At 36.0% G+C, this 20,912-nt stretch overlaps 1 protein-coding gene across 1 annotated transcript in view; it reads left to right on the plus strand.

Annotated features, from left to right (window-relative positions):
• The window catches only part of ARL8B (ADP ribosylation factor like GTPase 8B), a 51,470-nt gene that overhangs the window by 17,845 nt on the left and 12,713 nt on the right, over nt 1-20,912 (plus strand). Inside the window, 1 exon segment of the mRNA XM_059390204.1 lies at nt 20,586-20,666. Coding sequence (XP_059246187.1) covers nt 20,586-20,666 — 81 coding nt within the window.

Below are 20,912 nucleotides of genomic sequence, written 5' to 3' on the forward strand. Positions count from 1 at the left end.
CTATGTCAATATACTTGTTTAGGAGCGTGTCCATATTTTTGAATATTGTAAACTACTTTTTGGTATCAGGATAATACTAGACTCATAAAATTGGTTGGGAAATATTCTTGCCTCTTCTCTTGTATTTTTGGGGAAGAGATTATGTAGAACTGGTATTATTTTTTATTTAAATGTTTGGTAGGGGACACCTGGGTGGCTCAGTGGATTAAATCATCTGCCTTCGTCTCAGGACCAAGTTTTGCATGGGGCTCCTTGCTCATCAGGGATCCTGCCCTGCTTGTACACGCTCTCTCTCTCTCTCACAAATAAAATCTTTAAAAGTAAAATGTTTGGTAGAATTCACCAGTGACACCATCTGTGTCTGGAGACTTTCATTAAAGATTTATTTACTTACTTGTCGGAGAGAGAGATAACAAGTAGACAGAGAGGCAGGTGTGTGGGGTGGGGAACCCAGGCTACCTGCTGAGCAGGGAGCCCTATGCAGCGCTGGATCCCGGGACCTTGAGATCATGACTTTGAGCCTAAGGCAGAGGCTTAATCCACTGAGCCACCCAGGCACCCCTGGGTCTGGAAATTGTTTAAAGATATATTAAAATCGTGGTGCCTGACTGGCTCAGTTGGTGGAGCATGTGACTATTGATCTCAGGGTTGTGAGTGTGAGTCCCACATTGACGGTAGTAATTACATAAAAAATTAAAAAAAAAAAAAAGAACTCCCCCCCGCAAAAAAAGGGAATTTAAAATCCCTAATTATATTTCTTTAATTGACAGAGGACTGTTCAGTTTTTTTCTTCCTGTTTAGTTTTGATAGGTTGTGACTTTCAAGAAATTGGTCCATTTCAGTGGGGCTGTTGAATTTATGTGCATAGAGTTTATAATATTTCCTACAATACTTTTAATATCTGTAGAGTTTAGTGATATCCCTTCCTTCATTAATGATAGTGGTAATTTTGTATCTCCTGTTTTTTTCTGTCCGTTTATCAGTTTTAGTTGTCTTTTGAGAATCAGCTCTTGGTTCCATTGATTTACTTCTGTGGATTTCGTGTTCGATATTAATGATTACTACTCTTACTATTTGCTTCTGTTTGTTTTGGATTTATTTTGTTCTCCCCCACCCAGTTTTATTGATGTAAAATTGAAATATGGCACTGTGTAGTTTAAGGTACATCACATAATGGCTTGACTTTCATATATTGTGAAATGATTATCACAATAAGTTTAGTCAATGTCTATCATCTACAGATACCAAGAAGAATTCCTGATGAAACTCTTGAGATTGATTTTTTTTAACAGCTTTCAAAATAGCATATAACAGTGTTAATTGTAGTAATACTGTTGTATATATTTGCTCTTTTAGAATTCTTTTACGTTTTGAGAATTTTCTTTTCTAAGGTACACATTTGAGTGTCTTAGTTTCCTTCTAAGCACTACTTTAGCCACCCCTCACAAATTTAATGTGTTTTTCATTTAGTCTAAAATAATACCTAATTTTCCTTAAGACTTCTCTTTTTGGCCCATAGATTAATATATAACCAATTATTTGTTTATTTTCAGATAGTATGTATTATTTCTAGCTTAATTCCCTTATAGTCAGAAAACATATTTGTATGACTCAGATCTTTATAAATTTCTTAAGCTTCGTTTTATGGTCAGGATATGGTTTATCTTGAATGAATGTTCCATGTTCACTTGAAGAAAATGTGTGTTCTCTTTTTGAATGAAGCGTTTTTAAAAATTTCTACAAATGTCAAGTAGATCCTCTTGATTGTTAGTGATGTTATTAAATTCTGTATGTTTGCTGGTTTTCTTGCTATTTTGTAAACATGAGAGGAATGCTGAGTCTGACTGGGTTTACTTCTCATTTCAACGTCATCAGTTTTAATTTTATATATTTTGAAGCTCTGTTGTTAGGCCCGTATACATTTAGGATGTTATATGCTCTTGGGAAATTGGTTCTGTCATTTTGTAGAGTACTCTTTAGGCTTGGAAATTTTTTTGCTCTCAAGTCTAGTTTGTTTGATAGTAATATAGCTACTCCATCTTTCTTTTGGTTAGTTACTCTTTGCATCCTTTTAACTTTTAACCTTTCTCTGTCATTATACTTAAAGTAGGTTTCTTATAGATAGCATGTAGTTGGGTCTTTTTATTAAAAATTTCTCACAGTCTTTTAATTGGTGTTTATATAGCATTTACTTTTGCTATAATTGACATGTTTGGATTTAGTGCCACCATTTATTTGTTTTCTGTTTGTGACCTTTGTTTTTTTTCCTTTGTTTCTTCCTTTTTGCTTTCTTTTCTTTTTTTTTTTAATGTGAAAGCATTTTTTTTTAAAAGATATTAATTTATTTGACAGAGATCACAAGTAGGCAGAGAGGCAGGCAGAGAGAGAGGGAGGGAAGCAGGCTCCCTGCTGAGCAGAGAGCCCGATGTGGGGCTTGATTCCAGGACCCTGGGATAATGACCAGAGTCAAAGGCAGAAGCTTTAACCCACTGAGCCACACAGGTGCCCTTTTCAGTTGGACTGTTTTTCACTAATTTATTGCAGTTTTGACTATTCTCTTTGTATGGTTTCTTTAGTGGTTCTGAGGATTACAGTATACATACTTAGAATTAATATGTTATCACTTTATGGGGGACTGTAGAAACCTTACTACCATATAGGTCCCTTTACCTTCTTCCCTATGTGGTGCTATTGTTATATATCTACATACGTTGAAAACAGTACCAGCTAAGATACAGTTTTTGCCTTTAACCATCAAACATTTTACGTATTCAAGAGGGAGACAATAGTTACTTTACATTTACCCAAATGTTACCATTTTTATGGCTTTTCCTTAATTCCTAAAGTTCTAGGTTTCCCTATTAGTTTCCCTTATGCCTGCAGAACTTCTTTTAGCTTTCCTTTTAGAGTATATCTGCTAGTACAAATTATTTTAGTTTTCCTTCATTCAAGATGTCTTTATCATCTTCATTCTTAAAGAATGTTTTGCTGGATGTAGAATTCTAAGTTGATCATCCTTCCTCCCTCCCCCCAGCACTTTTGTAAAGGCTTTCATTGTTTTTGATGAGAAATTCATAGTCATTCAAGTTGTTATTCTTACAGATCTTATATTGTTTCTGGCTGCTTTCAAGATTTTTTTGTTTTTGTTTTCAGCAGTTTAATAATGATGTACCCAGGTGTGGATTTCTTTGAGCTTATACTGCTTGGGTTTATTTCTTGAATCTAAGTTTGTCTTTCACTAAATTTTGGACATTATATTATTCTGTTTTTAAATTGAAGTATAATTCTCATATAACAGTTTCAGGTGTACAATCTGATGTATGTATGATATTTGTATAATGTATGACATTTGCATATATTATGAAATAATTACCACAATAAATCTAGTTAACAACATCTGTCACATGAGTACATAGTTAACAAAAAAATGTCTTTTTCTTGTAATGAGGTTTACTCCCTTAGCTTTCACTGATGAAATACAGTATTATTAGCTATAGTCACCATGCAGCACATTATATGGCTTATTTTAAAACAGAAAATTTGTACCTTTTGACTCCCTTTACCCATTTCTCTTAACTACCCTCCCACCAAATCCCCTGCCTCTGGAACCCCTAGTCTGTTTTCTCTATGAGCTTGTTGTTTTTGTTTTGTTTCGTTTTTAGATTTCACATGTGAAAGCATATGGTTGTCTTTCTCTGACTTATTTTACTTAGTGTAATGCTGTTGAGGTCCATCCATATTGTTACAAATGGCAAGATTTTATTATCTTTTAAAGATTTTATTTATATATTTGTCTGAGAGAGCGAGTGCACACAAGTAGGGGGAGTAGCAGGCAGAGGGAGAAGCAGGCTCCCCACCAAGCAAAGAGCTCAACGCAGAGCTGGATCCCAGGACCAGATCATGACCTGAGCCAAAGGCAGAAGCTTATCTGACTGAACCACCAAGTTGTCCCAATTTCATTACTTTTTATTGGTTGAATAATACATATATGAATGAACAGACATGTGAACTGATATGAATATACATATAGATCACCTTTTTCTTAATTCATCCATTTTTGGTCACTTAGGTGTTTTCTTACCTTGACTGTTGTAAATAATGTTACAATGAAAGTGGGATGTGTATGTTTTTTAGTGTTTTCAGTTTCTTCAGGTATACCCAGAAGTGGAATTGCTGGATCATTTAGTAGTTCTGTGTTTAGTTCTGAGGAACTTCCATACTGTTTTCCGTAGAGGCTAGTAGTTCCAATTTACATTCCAATCAATAAGGAAGAGTTCCCTTTTCTCCGTATCTTTGCCCACATTTATTATGTCTTATCTTTTTGATAATAGCCATTCCAGCAAGTGTGAGGTTTTGATTTACACTTGGTTTTGCTTTACATTTCCCTAATGATTAGTGATGTTGAACTCCTTTTCATGTTTCTGATGACCATCTGCATATCTTCTTTGGAAAAATATCTTTTGAGGTCTTTGGCCTTTTCTAAAAAAAGTAGATTGTTATTGCATAAGTTCTTCATATTTTGGATACCAGCCCTTTATTGCATATATAATTTGCAAATATTTTCTTCCATTCAGTAAGTTGTCTTTTCATTTTGATGTTGGTTTTCTCTGCTGTGCAGACGCTTTTTAATTTCATGTACTCTCAATTTTTATTTTTGATTTTGTGTCAAGATTCAAAAGAATTCTCAAGACCTGTATCAAGGAGCTTACCACCTGTATATTTTCTTCTAGGAGTTTTATGGTGATGGGTCTTATTTCAAGTCTTTATTTTGAGTTAATTTTATATGTGGTGTAAGATAATGGCAGTTTCCCCAACATCATTTATTGAAGAAACTGTCATTTTCCCCTTGTACATTCTAGGGTCCTTTATCATAAATTAATTGGCCACATATGCATGGGTTTATTTCTGGTCGCTCTTTTGTTTCATTGATTGGTGGGTCTTTTTTATGCCAGTATCATACTGGTTGGACTATAGTTTGTACTAGAATTTGAAGGCAGGGAGTGTAAAGTCTTTTTCCTCAAGATTGCTTTGACTTTTTCAGTATTTTGTGATTTCATTCTCTTTCTCTTATTCTGGGATTTCAGTGACATGAATATTAAACCTTTTAAAATCTTTTTTTTTTTTTAAGCTTTATTTATTTATTTATTCATTTGACAGATCACAGGTAGGCAGAGAGGCAGGCAGAGAGAGAGGGGAAAGGAGGCTCCTGGCCAAGCAGAGAGACCAATGCGGGACTCGTGACCTGAGCCAGGGGCAGAAGCTTTAACCCACTGAGCCACCCAGATGCTCCTTGGACCTTTTAAAATTGTCTTACAAATCCTTGAGGCTTGGTTCTTTCTTTTTCCTATCTTTTTTCCTCCCTTTTTTCCAGGTTGGATAATTCTTATTTATCTTGAGGTTCATTGACTTTTCCTCTGTCATCTCCATTCTTCTGTTGAGCCCATCTAATGAGATTTGTTTTGTTACTGTATTTTTTAGATCTGAGATTTTCATTTGGTTCTATTTTATAGCTTTTATTTACATGGTGAAACTTCCTATTACATTCATTTCATCCTTGGAGCATGATGATGATAGTCTTTGTCTCATATTTCCAACATTGGGGTCATCTTGATGTTGGCATCTATTCAGTGACTTTTTCCTTTGGTAGTTGTTGAATTTTCTTGATTATTCATATGTTCAGTTATTTTGGACACTTTGACTATTACGAGCCTCTGGGTTTTGTTTACATCCTATGTAAAATGACTTGTTTTGTTTTAGTGTGCATTTGACCCAGTTAGGTTCCCAAAAGATCCAGCCTGCCTTCTTCTGTGGGCTTTGTTTCTAATGTCATTCTGGTTTTCAGAACCTCAGAAGTACTGTTTGGATCATTCCTGGCTACATACTTTGTAGGGCGTTAACCAGAAACCTGGCAAGTAGCTTAGTTCTCAAGGCCTTTGATGTATTCTTTAGGATCAGATCCACATATCACAGTTTAGGGATGAGTCCAGGAGTTCCCATACAACTTTGTGGGGTCTGTTTCTCTAGATGTTTCCTTTGCAAATTTCCCCCTACTATCACTTACAACCCTTTTCCCACTTTGCTGATCCTCTATCTACAAACCTGGGGCTTTATTATCCCTCTTTTGCTGTGTCCTTTCCTCAACTGAATCTATCTCAGAGGCCTAGAGAATAGACAAAAAAATAATCAACAGAGATTCCTCTCTCTATCCGTGGCCCTCCCACCCCCACCAAGCATTTTTGGACCATGGTTGCTACGGTTAGAGAGGATCCTGCCTGCTCCTAGGTGCCATAGATGCTTATAGCTTGCAGGCTTGGTTTTGCCTGGAGGCTGTGGCAGGAGAAAGGGGAAAAACCCAGGGGACTTTTCCTACTCTCTTGTCTTTTCTTCTTGCCATTGTCCCCTTGCCCTTCCTCCCCCAACACACACACACACACACACACACACACACACACACACACACTCCTCAGACTCAAAGGAGAAGGTACTTCTTTTGGAGGCTTTTCTGTTCATGCTTGGTATATATTTCTGGCAATTGGGTTGCCTTTCATCCAGCTAGGGAGATTGGGAGGAAAGAAAACAACCAGGAAATAGCACCAGATTGCTTGTGCTTTGAGTTCTGATTTCCTTTTCTTTTTTTTTTTTCTTTTTTCTTTTTATTAAAAGATTTTGTTTATTTATTTGACAGAGAGATAGAGATTACAAGTAAGCAGACAGAGGGAGAGGGAGAAGCAGGCTTCCTGCTGAGCAAGGAGCCCGGATGCGGGGCTTGATCCCAGGACCCCGAGACCATGACCTGAGCCGAAGGCACACGCTTAATGACTGAGCCACCCAGGTGTCCCTGATTTCCTTTTCTAATCTACCTTCTTCAGCTTAGTTTTTATTTTTTTTTTAATTTTTATTTTTTTTAAAGATTTTATTTATTTATTTGAGAGATAGACAGTGAGAGAGAGAGCATGAGCGAGGAGAAGGTCAGAGGGAGAAGCAGACTCCCTATGGAGCTGGGAGCCCGATGCGGGACTCGATCCCAAGACTCCAGGATCATGACCTGAGCTGAAGGCAGTCGTCCAACCAACTGAGCCACCCAGGCGCCCCTTCAGCTTACTTTTTAGAGCCCCAGCTTCTGCGTGCATGCTGTCCAGGGCTTTTTTTTGTTTAAAAAAATTTTTTTTTTTTAAGATTTGACTTTTTTATTTGAGGAAGAGCATGAGAAAGGGAGGGTCAGAGGGAGAAGCAGACTCCCTGCAGAGCAGAGAGCCTGATACGGGACTCAGTCCCAGGACTCCAAGATCATGACCTGAGCCGAAGGCAGTCACCAATCAACTGAGGCACCCATGAGCCCTTGTCCAGGGTTTTTGGTTACATTCAGTGGATAGGGTAGAGTGTGCCTACCTAATCTTACCCAGAACCCTGTGCATTGGTTTTCAGCATTATATCACATTTAATGGACTCCTTGTAATGATGATGGTAGCAGATACTAAATGCTTTCCCTGTACCTGTTTCTCAAGAAGGCATTTTTGTAAATGCTGTATGTGTTTTAATTGATTTAATTTTTAAAATTGATAGAATTTTTAAACAGCTCCGTGAGATAGAAACTGTTATCTCCATCTTATATTTGGGAAAAGTGAGTTACTGCAGAATTAAGGAATGTGTGAAGGGGATATACAGCTAAGCAAGTAGTAAGACAAGAGTTAAAACCTAGTGTAACTGTCTCCAGAGTCTCGTCATAACAACCAGACTAACCCTACTTCTATTTCATTGTGTTTTGACATCCGTTATATGAGAAAATGAATGGGACCTCTTATAATAACTTGACTGAACTGTACTGAAATGATTATTAGCCATTTTACTTCTGTAGGATGGGCTTTATTAATTACATTAAAATTTTAATTTTTCTTCTGATTCTGGCTTTAATAGATTTTGGTAAAGGGTTGGCCTGTTACTTTGTTTTAAAGAGTATGAAATTCACTGTTTGCAGGTTAAAATTTTGTTGCGTATGATGAAGCCTTTCCCTAAAGCAGTTTTTCTTATGACTAAAGGTCTTCTGTTACACATACAACGTTGATTTATAGCATTTGGTTAGTTCTAGGAATCCCCCTTTTAATTTAGTCATAGAAGCCTGTGTTGGGCTTCGAAGGAAACTTCTTGTAATTTCTTTTTAAAAAAGCTATCCATGCACACAAAACAGGGCACATGAGTTCTCCTTCTCATTCTATTTCATAAATATCTAATTTTTCCCAGAAGGAGGTAAAGAAACTTTTAAATATAGAAAATCACTTTCTTTATGAAAAAGTTTTTAAGAGAGAAAAGTAAAAATTAAAAAAAGTAGTTGAAATGCCTAAAGACCAATCAGTAGAATAGTATTAGGGCCTGAAAATGTGACAGTATACTAATTTTTCCTGCTTTAGCTCATATGTGAAGATTAGTATTCGTTTTTTTTATATGAAGACACAGATTTTTATTCAATATTTATGGTGGACCCTTGATGCTTATGGGAAATGCATCCAGGCATATTAGTGACTTGACAAGTTAGCAAAACTTGTCAAGTATTTGCTAAAGGTCTGTAGCACTGACTTCTTTTGGGGTCCATCTTCACATTATTACTGCATTATTATGATGTCTGTGTATCTTTGTGAAAATGCATTATGATGTGGTCTCTGAGTTGTGGTCTTTGTGTTTGATTAGGGATGTTCACTAGCAAATTGTTTTATAGACAAGCAAGTTGAGTTTTCCTTCAGCAGTTCTTTGGATATAAAAAAAGATTTAGTAAATCTTTTAAATGATTTAGTAAAACCATTATTAAAGTACTGTTAATGAAAAGGTATATTGAACATAGGAAATAGTCATTAGAGACCTTTTGAAATGAATTTTTTTCAGGAATAGAGGTTAGTAGAGATGAGAATTTTCAGACTCCTAATTGAAACTGTGGTTTTGAGAACATTTGAATCCTCAGGAGTTATCTTTGTGAAGGAGATTGCCTCAGAGTAGCCCTATTGGTATTAGAAAGAAGTAAGGATTAATTAGTTGTTTAAAATGAGTTGAAATGGTATGACAGGCATTTAATTAGTAGTTAGTTCCCTTTGCCATTATGCTTTTAAAAAGTTCTTATTTGGAGAATTTTTCTCTGTTATATTTAGTTTTCAAACCCTAGTGTCAAAGAAAACATATCTTCTGCTCAGTTTTATTGTTGCCACCCCAAAAGAGCTATTTTAAAATCCATGTTGCTACTGTTTGGGATATTATATATATATATATATCCTAACAGTGTAAAAACCTACCAGTAAATAAGCCATTCACCTCCAGTCCTCCCAAGGCAAACTTGATTGCTTGCCAAATTACCATAAATTTAACAACATTAATAAAGGACAAAAGAAGACAAACCAGATACTGGCAGTTTTAACAGAAAAACCTAGAGACTTGCCTTTCCTGGACCCTTAGATTCAGGTGTTGTTCCTTGGTGGAGAAGTCTACCAAGAGCGCCTCTGTGGGCAGAGAGGCAATGCTTGAGTGGTTTGTGAGGACCAGGACAGCAGTTAGGAGTTAAATATTACATCTTATGGGTCTGTTTGCCTCAGAGATGAAAGGAATGCCCTTGTTATTAAAGGCCTGCTATTTGGCAGCGGAAACTATCTACAGTAGTTTTTGAGACTCAGGAAAGAAGAAAGGCGAAGAGAAGGGAGTAGCTGGCACTTGAGGAAATGGAGGAAGTGAAGCAGCTATATATACACCCTTAGGAGAAGCAGCTATAAGGAGAGAGGAGGTAGAACCTTTGCATTCTGAGCAAGTCTTGTTCAAAGTTGTATGTATCTGTATGCATTCAAAAGTGGCATAGCTGGAACTGAAATTTCGATTTCCTTACTGATACTCAAGAAGCACAGCAGGTAGGTTATCTGCAGAAGCTGGGCTATTATCCTATGTAGATTTTAAATTATCTTTGGATGCTTAAATGTCACTGCTTCACACAGGTCTTCCTGGATACCCAATCATCCCATATTATCTCCTTTGTTTTAAATGACATAAGTTTATTGTGGGATATTTTTATATTTGTTTCCTAGTTTCTTTTCTTTTTATCTGTTGTTTGAATAAGTGAATGAATAAATAAATGAATGAGTAAAAGCAGAGGCAAAGTAGCTTTGTGGGTTTATGACCATAGAGGAAAGGGTGAACAGTATAGGTGTTTGTGAATCGGTATAATACACATTCATTGTTGATGTATGCTGGCGATGATTAGGTCATGTGTGAAACAGGTTTTTATAATTGCCTTGCCTACTCCAGAACCTCTAGGCCAGAGTTCATAAATGCCAAGCCCGAGAGCTGTAACCACTTTTCCCTAATCTGCGTAGATAGCACAGATGGAAGAGCACATCCTCACTGAGCCCAGGTGGAAACCCCTGCCAGTTGATCTGAATTGCCAGAGAAGATGAAAAACATTAACATCCAGACCACTATCTACACAGGGGGCCTGTCTATGCAAGAGCCTAGTGTTTAGCTAGTGTTTCTTGAAGAGTTAGAAGTTTTTTTGGAGTCAGTGTTGAAAGTCGCATCATTTTTTTGAAGGGTAATCTTGAAGTTTTATGATTTTGTGGAAAGTTACTATTTACTTCAGAAAAATAATTTCTAAGGTTAGTTTATTTAGAACAGTGGTCCATTTTGAGAATTTGGGCCATTTGAAGAAAAGAGGCCTTACTTGATTATGTCCCTGAGGTACCTGAAATTTAAAATTTTTAGGATGGTTCTTAATTCTCTGTGGTAAGTACTAAAGAGACTCTCTCCTTCCCCGAACAAACCAACCCACAGACAAGCCCACTGGAATTTTGAGAGAAGTTCTTTGCTTAATAAGATTGAATTGCCCAAACAATTTTTTAAAAGATTTATTTATTTATTTGTGTGAGAGAGAGAGAACGGGCAGGAGGAGTAGAGGGGAAGAGAGAGAGAGAAGCAGACTTCCTGTCAAGCAGGGAGCCCGATGTGGAACTCCATTTCAGGACCTGGAGATTATGACCTGAGCTGAAGGCAGTTGTCTAACTGAGCCAACAAATTTTTTAACGTGTGCTTTCAAACTGACTGTCTTTGGGAATGAGTTACGTCTGTAGTTGGAAGTAAGTCCAGATTTGCACGTAAAACTGAGAACAGATTGTTGTCTTTTGAGAAATTATTAAAGATCTTGTCCAGAGTTCTAAAATTGGGAGAAAATGGAACATTATATTCCTAATTCTTGAAGTACTACTATAGTGAATGATAATCTTTTCTAGCCCCTTAAAAAGAGATTGCCTCAGATATAATGTTTGTCTTCACAGTGGTAATTCTGAAGTGGTTAGAAAGAAAAGGAAAATATGTTTGGTTCTAAAAACTAAGAGAAGCCTAGATGTAGAACACAGTATCTTAATTCATTTCCCAGGTTGTAAATAAATATTGGAACATTGGAGTAGATTTTAAAATGCCAGTTTCAGAGCCCAGAGGATTTTATTTTATACCAAAACTATGAAATATAAAACATGGATTTTTCTATTAGAAGACATCTGTAAATGAGTGTCCTTTTAGAATATTAAAGGATAGAACAAGGTTACCAATGACTTGTTCCTGAACTTGTTGGAATGCCTTATGATTGAGTGTATTCCTGAGTTTTACTGTTGGAGTAAATAGGTAATAGTGGCAGGGCTGATTTATCTTCTAATTCCAGTTGTCATTGCTGTAATGTAGGAGATGGTGATATTTGATTATCCCAATTTAAAAATTGGCATTTTAAAAATGTATTGTTTGAAAATAATTTCAGATTTACAAAAAAGTTGTAGGAATAAAAGCATTTCACAGAACATTGTGTACCCTTTATACTGAGATCAGACTATTAACATTTTACTTCATTTGCTTTATGATGTGTGTATTCTGTGTGTCGCTTTACATAGGTAAGCTGTATGTACCATGGCCCTTTATTTCCAAATGTATATTTTTCAAGATTGGGAATATTTTCTTACGTGACTATTTTTGTTACAATTTTATGACATTTAAAAATGATTTTTATCTACTGCTGCTTAGTTGGCCCAATAATGTTGTTTATAGCATATTTACCCACTAGGGTAGGATCCAGTCTAGGGTCAGGATTTGCCTTTAGTTAGGTCTCTTGAGCCCTCTCTTAGTCTGAAACATTTTCACAGGCCTCCTTTATCTTTTATAATATTGACATTTGTCAGAATTATTCCCTCTCCTATTTAATGGAATGTCTCTCATTTTGGCTTTGTCTGATGGTTCCTCAAGATTAGATTTAGTTTATGCATTCTCAACTGAAATAGTACTATATGGAGGATATTGTTTCCTTTTCATGGTATTACTTCTGTAGGCACATGATGTCATCTGAGCTTCATCTGTTGATTTTGATCACTCAGTCAGGATGTTGTCTAATTTCTCAATTGTGTCATTACTAGTTTTTTTCCTCCAAGAGCAGTTTGTGGTTGATATGCTTTAAGCTTGCTTCTCATCAAGATTTCCCCAAAATCTACCTTTCATTTTAAATACTTCACCAGCAAAAAATAGGTTATCATTGTTTTTTCTTACTAATGTAAATTGAAATAAAAGAACAATATTATTACCAATAATTCCACTTAGTAGTGAAATACATAATGATGCTATTAACTGGAAAAATTAGTATTGGTAATAATAATTTTATGTTAATGTTAAAGGTTTTTGGAGAGAAAAATGACTAACTTGTATATTTATTGGACATATATTTTCAATATATAGCAAATGTGTGAATTTTGGCATTTACACAGTCAAGTTGTAGTGTGTGTTGTTTAAAAAACAAGAGACTCATCTGTTTAGCAGGTAAACGTAGTCTTTTCTCGGCAAGAAAAGAAATTTATTTGAGGCATTTGTCATGCTCCTTACTGCATTCTGTCTTTCCAGAGTAGCTTGATAACCAGGTCTTCTGTTTGAGAATACTCTGAGATATTTGTCAAAGCTGGTATTTTTCCATTTGTCTTCTCAAGTATATTAGACTGGATTGGATTGCTACTGTAGATGGACAGATGAAGCAAAGAGAAGCTTATTTCTTCACGGGGTAATACTTGATTTCTGCATATCTGTGCATTTAAAAGAGCAACTGTAAAATCTAACCTAATTAATTTAGAATCACTGCTTTTTAAAGCACTGTAGTGTATGAGTATTTTCACTGTATTCTCCCCAATTGTACATGTGAGTTAGCCCTAAAGGAAAATTTTCTGGGACAAGGTTTGCTTTAGCCTTTCATATACCAAGGAATGTTGGGAAGTGAGGGCCACATTATTCTACTGTTGTAGGCATTTATCTCTTGCTTAACTATATTTTAAATGAGAGGCCTGTGAATAATACATAAAACCCTAAATGGTAGAGCTGGAAGTGACTTTAGACATACTCCCAATTCCTTCCTCTTCTAGATAACAAGTAGCTTCATTCCAAAGGTAAAATGATTTGCATGTGGTTAGTAAGTGGCAAAACTGGTAGTAAGATTCTCAGACTGAAAGGATAGTCTTCTTTTTACCACCTGTTTTGCTTCAGATTTATTTTGCCCAACTAAACAAATTCTGGGAATATTGCCTTGAGACTTTGGTTTATAGGGTGTGTGTAGATGACTACAGTTCTGTCCGTCATCACAAAATCACTGAGTGCTAAGACCAATGCTTGGTGTTATTTAAGTGTTACATTTGTTTAAGAGGATACACAATTAAGTAGTATTTTTTCAAGTTTCTGTTTGTTTCCTAAGTTGCTTGTCTCAGTGTAGCAGCATTTTGACAGCATAGAAATAAATTCTGAGTTACCTAAAGAACAATTGCCAACTTAGTGGTTTAATCATTCAGCACAAGCTATGAAAAGTGAAGATTAAGATTTGACACTAGGGAGAAGAAGTAGAAATACTTTCAGGTCTATAAAGTAGTTACACCACAAAATCCATGCATCACAGTTAAATATTTATTAAACGTATTTCTGTACTCAGGATGTTTTTGGATTAAAAACCCAAGGACTGGGGAGCCTACGTGGCTCAGTGGGTTAAGCCTCTGCCTTGGGCTAAGGTCATGATCTCAGGGTCCTGGGATCAAGCCCCGCATCTGGCTCTCTGCTCAGTAGGGAGCCTGCTTCCCCCTACTCGCTGCCTGCCTCTCTATTTGTGATCTATCAAATAAATAAAATCTTTACACACACACACACACACACACACCCCTAAGGACTTGATTACCTACTTTTCAGCCATTGCAGATGAGCACTAGCAACAATTAGAGAAAGTTATAGCTAACTTCTGCCACCAGTAAGAAGTATAGGTAAAGGAGATAAAGTAATATCTAAGTTGAGGATATGCAGGCCCCTACTTATTTTATCACGGGATGGCACTGTGATTGATGTTTATAATCATTAAATTTTATTGCCAGAAGGGCCCTTAAGAATTATCTTCATTTTCTTGTTTTACAATCGATGAAGTAACTTGAAATACCAAGAACACATTGAATTATGTCCCATAAATTATGTGTGAGAAGTTAGCTAAGTACGTATTGCATTTTACTATTTTTAAATTTATTTTAATGATTTTATTTATTTGAGAAAGAGAGAGCCACCCAGATGCCCTAAGTATGTAATGCATTTTAGAAAGGTTCCTGTGGAAGCTAGTTGAAAAGTTTTGGCATTTAAAAAGCTTAGCAACTGTTTTTTAAAACACCTATTTCCTAATGATACCAAACAAATAAGGCATATCTCACATGGACCTCACTTCAGAAGTAATTAAAACTTACTATAATAATACAATTACAGAGGAAAATTTTTTTTAGATTTTATTTATTTATTTGTCAGAGAGAGAGAGAGAGAGAGAGAGCAAGCAAGATTGTGTGCACACGCGCGCTAGTGAGCGCTCAAGCAGGCAAGAGTGGCAGGCAGAGGCAGAAAGAGAAGCAGGCTCCCTGTCGAGCAAGGAGCCCTATCTATGACTCGATCCCTGGGATCATGACCTGAGCCAAAGGCAGCGGCTTAACAGCCTGAGCCACCCAGGTGTCCCTACAGTGGAAATCTTTAAGAAAAACAGAATCAGCCACTATTGAGCTATGTGACTTTGGGAATTTATTTCCTGTTCTGTAAATGATAGTAATAATCACCTCTTCTTATAGCATATTAGTCTTTAAATTTGTGCTAGAGAACACAAAACATAAAATTCAACATCTTATTTTAATTTTTAATTTTTATTCATTTTTAAAGATTTCATTCATTTATTTGACAGAGAGATAGAAAGTGCAAGTAGGCAGAGTGGCAGGGAGAGGGAGAAGCAGGCTCCCCGCCAAGCAGGGAGCTTAACACGAGACTCAGTACCAGGACCCTGGGATTATGACCAGAGCTGAAGGCAGATGTCCAACCAGCTGAGCCACCCAGTGCTCCAACTTTTTTTTAATTAATTAATTTTTATTTAAATTCAGTTAACATATATTATAATATTGGTTTCATGGTAGAGGTCAATGATTCATCAATCTTTTTTTTTAAGATTTTATTTATTTATTTGACAGAGAGAGATCACAAGTAGGCAGAGAGGAAGGCAGAGAGAGAGGGAAGCAGGTTCCCTGCTGAGGACCTTGAGATCATGACCTTAGCCGAAGGCAGAGTCTTAACCCTCTGAGCCACCCAGGCGCCCCCATCAGTTTTATATAATACCCAGTGCTCAGACATCTTGTGCCCTCCTTAATATCCATCACCCAGTTATCCCATCCCCCTCTACCTTCTAGCAGTCGTTGGTTTGTTTCCTGTGCTTAAGAGTCTCTCATGGTTTATTCTCCTCTCTGACTTCAACTTATTTTATTTTTTTCCTCTCTTCCTCCATGATCCGCTGTTTTGTTCCTTAAATTCCACATATCAGCGAGATCATACAATAATTGTCTTTCTCTGATTGTTTGACTACTTAGCATAACACCCTCCAGTTCCATCCACTTTGCTGCAAATGGCAAGATTTTTTTTTGATGGCTCATTAGTATTCCACACATTAACTGTTCTTAAGTGTACAGTTAGCTCAGTAGTATTAAGTATATCACCACCATACATCTATAGAACTTTTTTTTTTTTTAAGATTTTATTCATTCATTTAGAAAGAGAGCAAGCGAGCAGGAGGATGAACAGAGAGAATCTCAAGCAGACTCTACAGCAAGCATAGCACAGAGCCGGACACAGTGCTGCATCCCACAAACCTGAGATCATGACCTGAGCCAAAACCAAAAGTTGAAGGCTTAACTGACAGCTACCCAGGTGCCCCTAGAACTTGTAATCATTTCAGACAGATTCCATACCCACGAAGCAGTTATTCCCTAGTTCCCCCTTATCCCTAGCCTTTGGCAAACACCATTCTATTTCTGTCTTTATGAATTTAACTATTTTATTTTAGGTTTCTCATGTGAGTAGAATTATATAGTATTTGTCTTTTTGTATCTAGCTTATTTATATTATTATAGTGTAATGTCTTCAAAAGGTTCATCTGTGTTTTAGCATAAGTAAGCTGTTTTTTTTTCTTTAAAAGGCTGAATAGTATTACATTGCAGGAATAAACCACATCTTGTTTATCCATTCATCTGCCAGTTGCCTTTGGGTGTCTTCCACCTTTTGGCTGTTATGGATAAGGCTGCTGTGAGTGTGATATACAGGTATCTCTTTGAGTCTTGTTTTCAATGCTTTTGGGTTTATAATGGGATGTAGAATTGCTGGGTCATGTGGTAATTCTATTTTTAACCTTTTCAGGAACTTCGATACTGTTTTCCTTAGCAGCTGCACCATTTGACATTCCTGCAGCAGTGCACCAGGGTTAAAATTTCTCCATATTCTCACTATAACTTATTTTTGTTTTTGTTTTGTTTTGTTTTGTTTTTGTTAGTAGCCATCCTAATGGGTATGAGGATAATATCTTTTGTAGTTTTGATTTTGTAGCATTTCCCTAATGATTAGTGATGTCGAGCATCTTTTCATGTTCTTATTAGCTATTTGTTTATTTCCTTTGGAGAAAGGTCTTTTCAAGTCCTTTGCCCATTTAAAAAAAAGTTATTGTTAAGATTTTTCTTTTAGAGCAGAGCACCTGGGTGGCTGAGTTGCTTAATCAGCTGCCTTCGGCTCAGGTCATGATCCCAGTGTCCTGGGATCAAGCCTCACATTAGGCTCCGTGTTCATTGGGGAGCCTGCTTCTCTCTCTCTTTTTTTAAAAGAGCAGTTTTAGGTTCACAACATAATCAAGGAGGGGAGGGTACAAAGTTTACCAAATACCTCCTGACCCTACATTCACAGGTTCTTCCATTATCAGCATCCTACACCAGAGTGATACATTTGTTACAGTCGATGAACGTAACATTGGCACATCATAATCACCCAAAGTCCGTAGTTTACATTATTATTATGTTGTACATTCTGTAGGTTTGGACAAATGTATAATGATATATATCCATCATTATGGTATCATACAGATTTTTTTTTTTAGTGCATAAAAATCTTCTGTGTTCTGCCTGTTAATTTCCTCTCCACCCCTTCAAGTCCTATTGACCACTGATTTTCTTAACTCTTTCCTAGTTTTGCCTTTGTCAGACTGGAGTCATGTTTTCAGTCATTTTGTTGGAATCACAGAGTATGTAGTCCTTTCAGATTGAGTTTTTCATTTAGATATATTTTTAAGATTCCTTCATGGATTTTTGTGGTTTGGTAGCTTCATTTCTTTCTGGTATTGAATAGTATTCCATTTCCTTGATAGGACAGTCTATGTATTTACTTAGGTTTTGGTTGCTTCCAAGTTTTAGCAGTTATGCATAAAGATGCTATAAGCATTAATGTGCAGTTTTTTTTTTTTTAAGATTTTTATTTATTTATTTGACAGACAGAGATCACAGGTAGGCGAGAGGCAGGCAGAGAGAGAGAGAAAGGAAAGCAGGCTCCCTGTGGAGCAGAGAGCCCGATGCTGAGATCATGACCTGAGCCGAAGGCAGTGGCTTAACCCACTGAGCCACCCAGGTGCCCCTAATGTGCAGTTTTTTGTGTGGACTTAAGTTTTCAACATCTTTGGATAAATAATGAAGTAGCCTGATTGCTGGATTGAATGGTAAGAGTATATTTGGTTTCGTAAGAAACCACCAAACTGTCTCTGATAGTGGCTATACTGTTTTGCATTCCCACCAGTAATGAGTGAGAATTGCTGTTGTTCCACATCCTTAACGAGCATTTGGTATTATTGGTGTACCAGATTTTGGCTACTCTAATGTACCAATGGTATCTCATTTTAATTTACATTTTCCTGATGACATATAATGTGCAGTATCTTTTCGTATGCTTATTTGCCATCTCTGTATCTTCTTTGGTGAAGTATCAGTTGAGGTCTGTGGCTCATTTTTTAATTAGGTTTTTTTTTTTCATATTGTTGAGGTTTTAAGAGTTCTTTGTATATTTTGGATAATAGACCTTTATTGGATGTATATTTTTAGAAATATTTTCTCTTACTCTGTGCCTCTTTTCTAACTCTGTAACTCTTCTGGATCTTGTTCATATAGCAGTTTTTAATTTTAAGGAAGTCCACCTTATTGTTGCTTTCATGGATAGTGCCTTTGGTTGTTGCCTTTGCTTCCCTTTTAATCAGGTTATATTTTTTTTTGTATCATTACTAGTTTTGATATATGTAGTTTTGATGTCATGACTAGATTTTCACATATAAATTATATGTGAAAGTTCTGAGAATGAGAGTGTTTAATATAAGTGAAAATAGTGATTGTGGTTAACATCTTTTTTTCTGAAATCAGCCTGAATTCCACTGAATGCGGCAGGGTTGGGGAATGTAGAACTTTGGAGTTATTTAGAGGAAATTAATTTGTAAAATTAGAATTCATTGTGCTCAGGACTTGTAGACAGTTTTAGAATCATGTGTGGCTAGCATAAGGTCACAGCAAACAATCAGCCAGTGTTAGGGCCTTGAAAATAGTCCTGTTTGTTTAACCATTCCTTTGTTGAGAGATTTCCTAATCCTGGGCTGTTTACCTAAAAAGCAAGAGTCAGGTCAACTGAGAAATTAATATTTGGTAAATAAAATTTATAAATACATAAAAGTATAAAGTCAGTATTAGCTGTGATTCATTAGATGTAGTTTGTAATTGTAGTCAAAATTAAGAATATGAGGGACATCTGGGTGACTCAGCAGGTTGGGGATCTGGCTGAGGTTTCTGCTCAGGTCATGATCTCAGGGTGATGAGATTGAGCCCTGCACTGGATTCTGTGCTCAGTGTGGAGTCTTCTTGAGATTCTCTCCCTAGCCCCCCACTCCACTCTCCCATACCTTCTACTTGTGCTCTCTTTCTCTCTCTCAAATAAATAAATAAAATCTTTTTAAAAATAAGAAATGTGGAAGCTATTATGAGAATTATGATACTTTATAGTGAAGGATATAAAAGATTTGAATGTTTAAATGAACAAACCATGTGCCTGGATGGAGGAACTTGATCCTGGTTAAATATCAAGAATCGATATAGGGCAATCCTCAGATTAATAGTTAATATACTTCTAGTCAATATTTTAACTGAAATATGAATTTCTAAAGTTTATTTGGAACGTGAGTGATGACCAAGACAGTTTTGAAAGCATTCCAAATTTTTTATCTTCTATATAGAATCAGAAATTGTATAGGATGCAGTAATTCATTTAATCCTAATTTAGGAATAAACAGACTAATGGAAAAGTATTGACTCAGATATAGAAGTATCTCTGTATGACATTTGGCGTATCACTTCAAATTAGGAATGTGGATTTTTAAATGAGGAGTGAGATGATTGAAAAAAGGAACTTTTTCCAGATGGATGGACATTTTAAATTTTAAAAGGGCATTTAAATATTATTAGAAAATATTTTAATCTTATGATAAGGTCATGAGCCAAAAAGAGAACAGAATTGATTACATAAAAGGGAAACCTATACAATGACAAAATATTTTATAAATCTTGTTTAAAAGACACACTTGGAAAAACTAGTTAGCAGTGAGTTGTAAATTGTCAAAATAATTTAAGTGCTAAAAATGGAGAACTTTGACGTTTTACTTCTGATTTCCTACTTTGTTAACACTTATATATAGGTGGGAAATGAATAAATTTTCATTTATAGTTGTAATATGTAATATTTCTTTTTTAAACTTAAGGAAATATGTAAGAAGTTTTAATCTTATTAAAAGTATTTTTTTAAAGGGAATATGCATTTGTATGAATGAAATAATGTATCTCTTCAAAAATTGTGGTTAAAAGAAATGTTTTATTTCTTTCTTTTTTGTTTTTTTTTTTTTTAGAGGAGAGTGGGTAGGAGCAAGGGGAGAGGGAGAGAGAGAATCTTTAAGCAGGCTCCACGCCCACTGAAGAGGGGCTTGATCTCACAACCCAGAGATCATCACCTGAGCTGAAATCAGGAGTTGGACACTTAACTGAGCCACCCAGGCATATGTATAAAGAATGTTTTCTTAAGACAATTTGTTAACCACCAGTAGGTTTCAGTTATATACTGAAATGGTTATAGAAGCATTGTTGATTCCTCAAGCTTATGCCATGTTATATGTCTTAATAAATGTTGATTAACTTCAGATGTTTTCTTTTGTTCAGTCAGGTCAATTCAGTGAAGATATGATACCCACAGTGGGCTTTAACATGAGGAAAGTAACTAAAGGTAACGTCACAATAAAGGTACGTGACCTTCTTGCCATACTTGATTTAAATTTTCAGCATACACAGCTACAGATTTTTCTCTTCCTTTGTTTTTTACATGCTTATTCGTAATTCTTAACTCATGAATGGGTACATTCCAAACAAATGTAAATCAGTTGTTTTTTTCTTTCATATATCAGAATGTGTACGTTGAAATGTTAAGTGTCATAAAAAAACTTAACATATGGCTTGGCAGAATTATATTTGGGATGCAGATGTTCCTAA

The sequence above is a fragment of the Mustela nigripes genome, chromosome 2 (assembly GCF_022355385.1).
Source record: "Mustela nigripes isolate SB6536 chromosome 2, MUSNIG.SB6536, whole genome shotgun sequence".
Taxonomy (NCBI): domain Eukaryota; kingdom Metazoa; phylum Chordata; class Mammalia; order Carnivora; family Mustelidae; genus Mustela; species Mustela nigripes.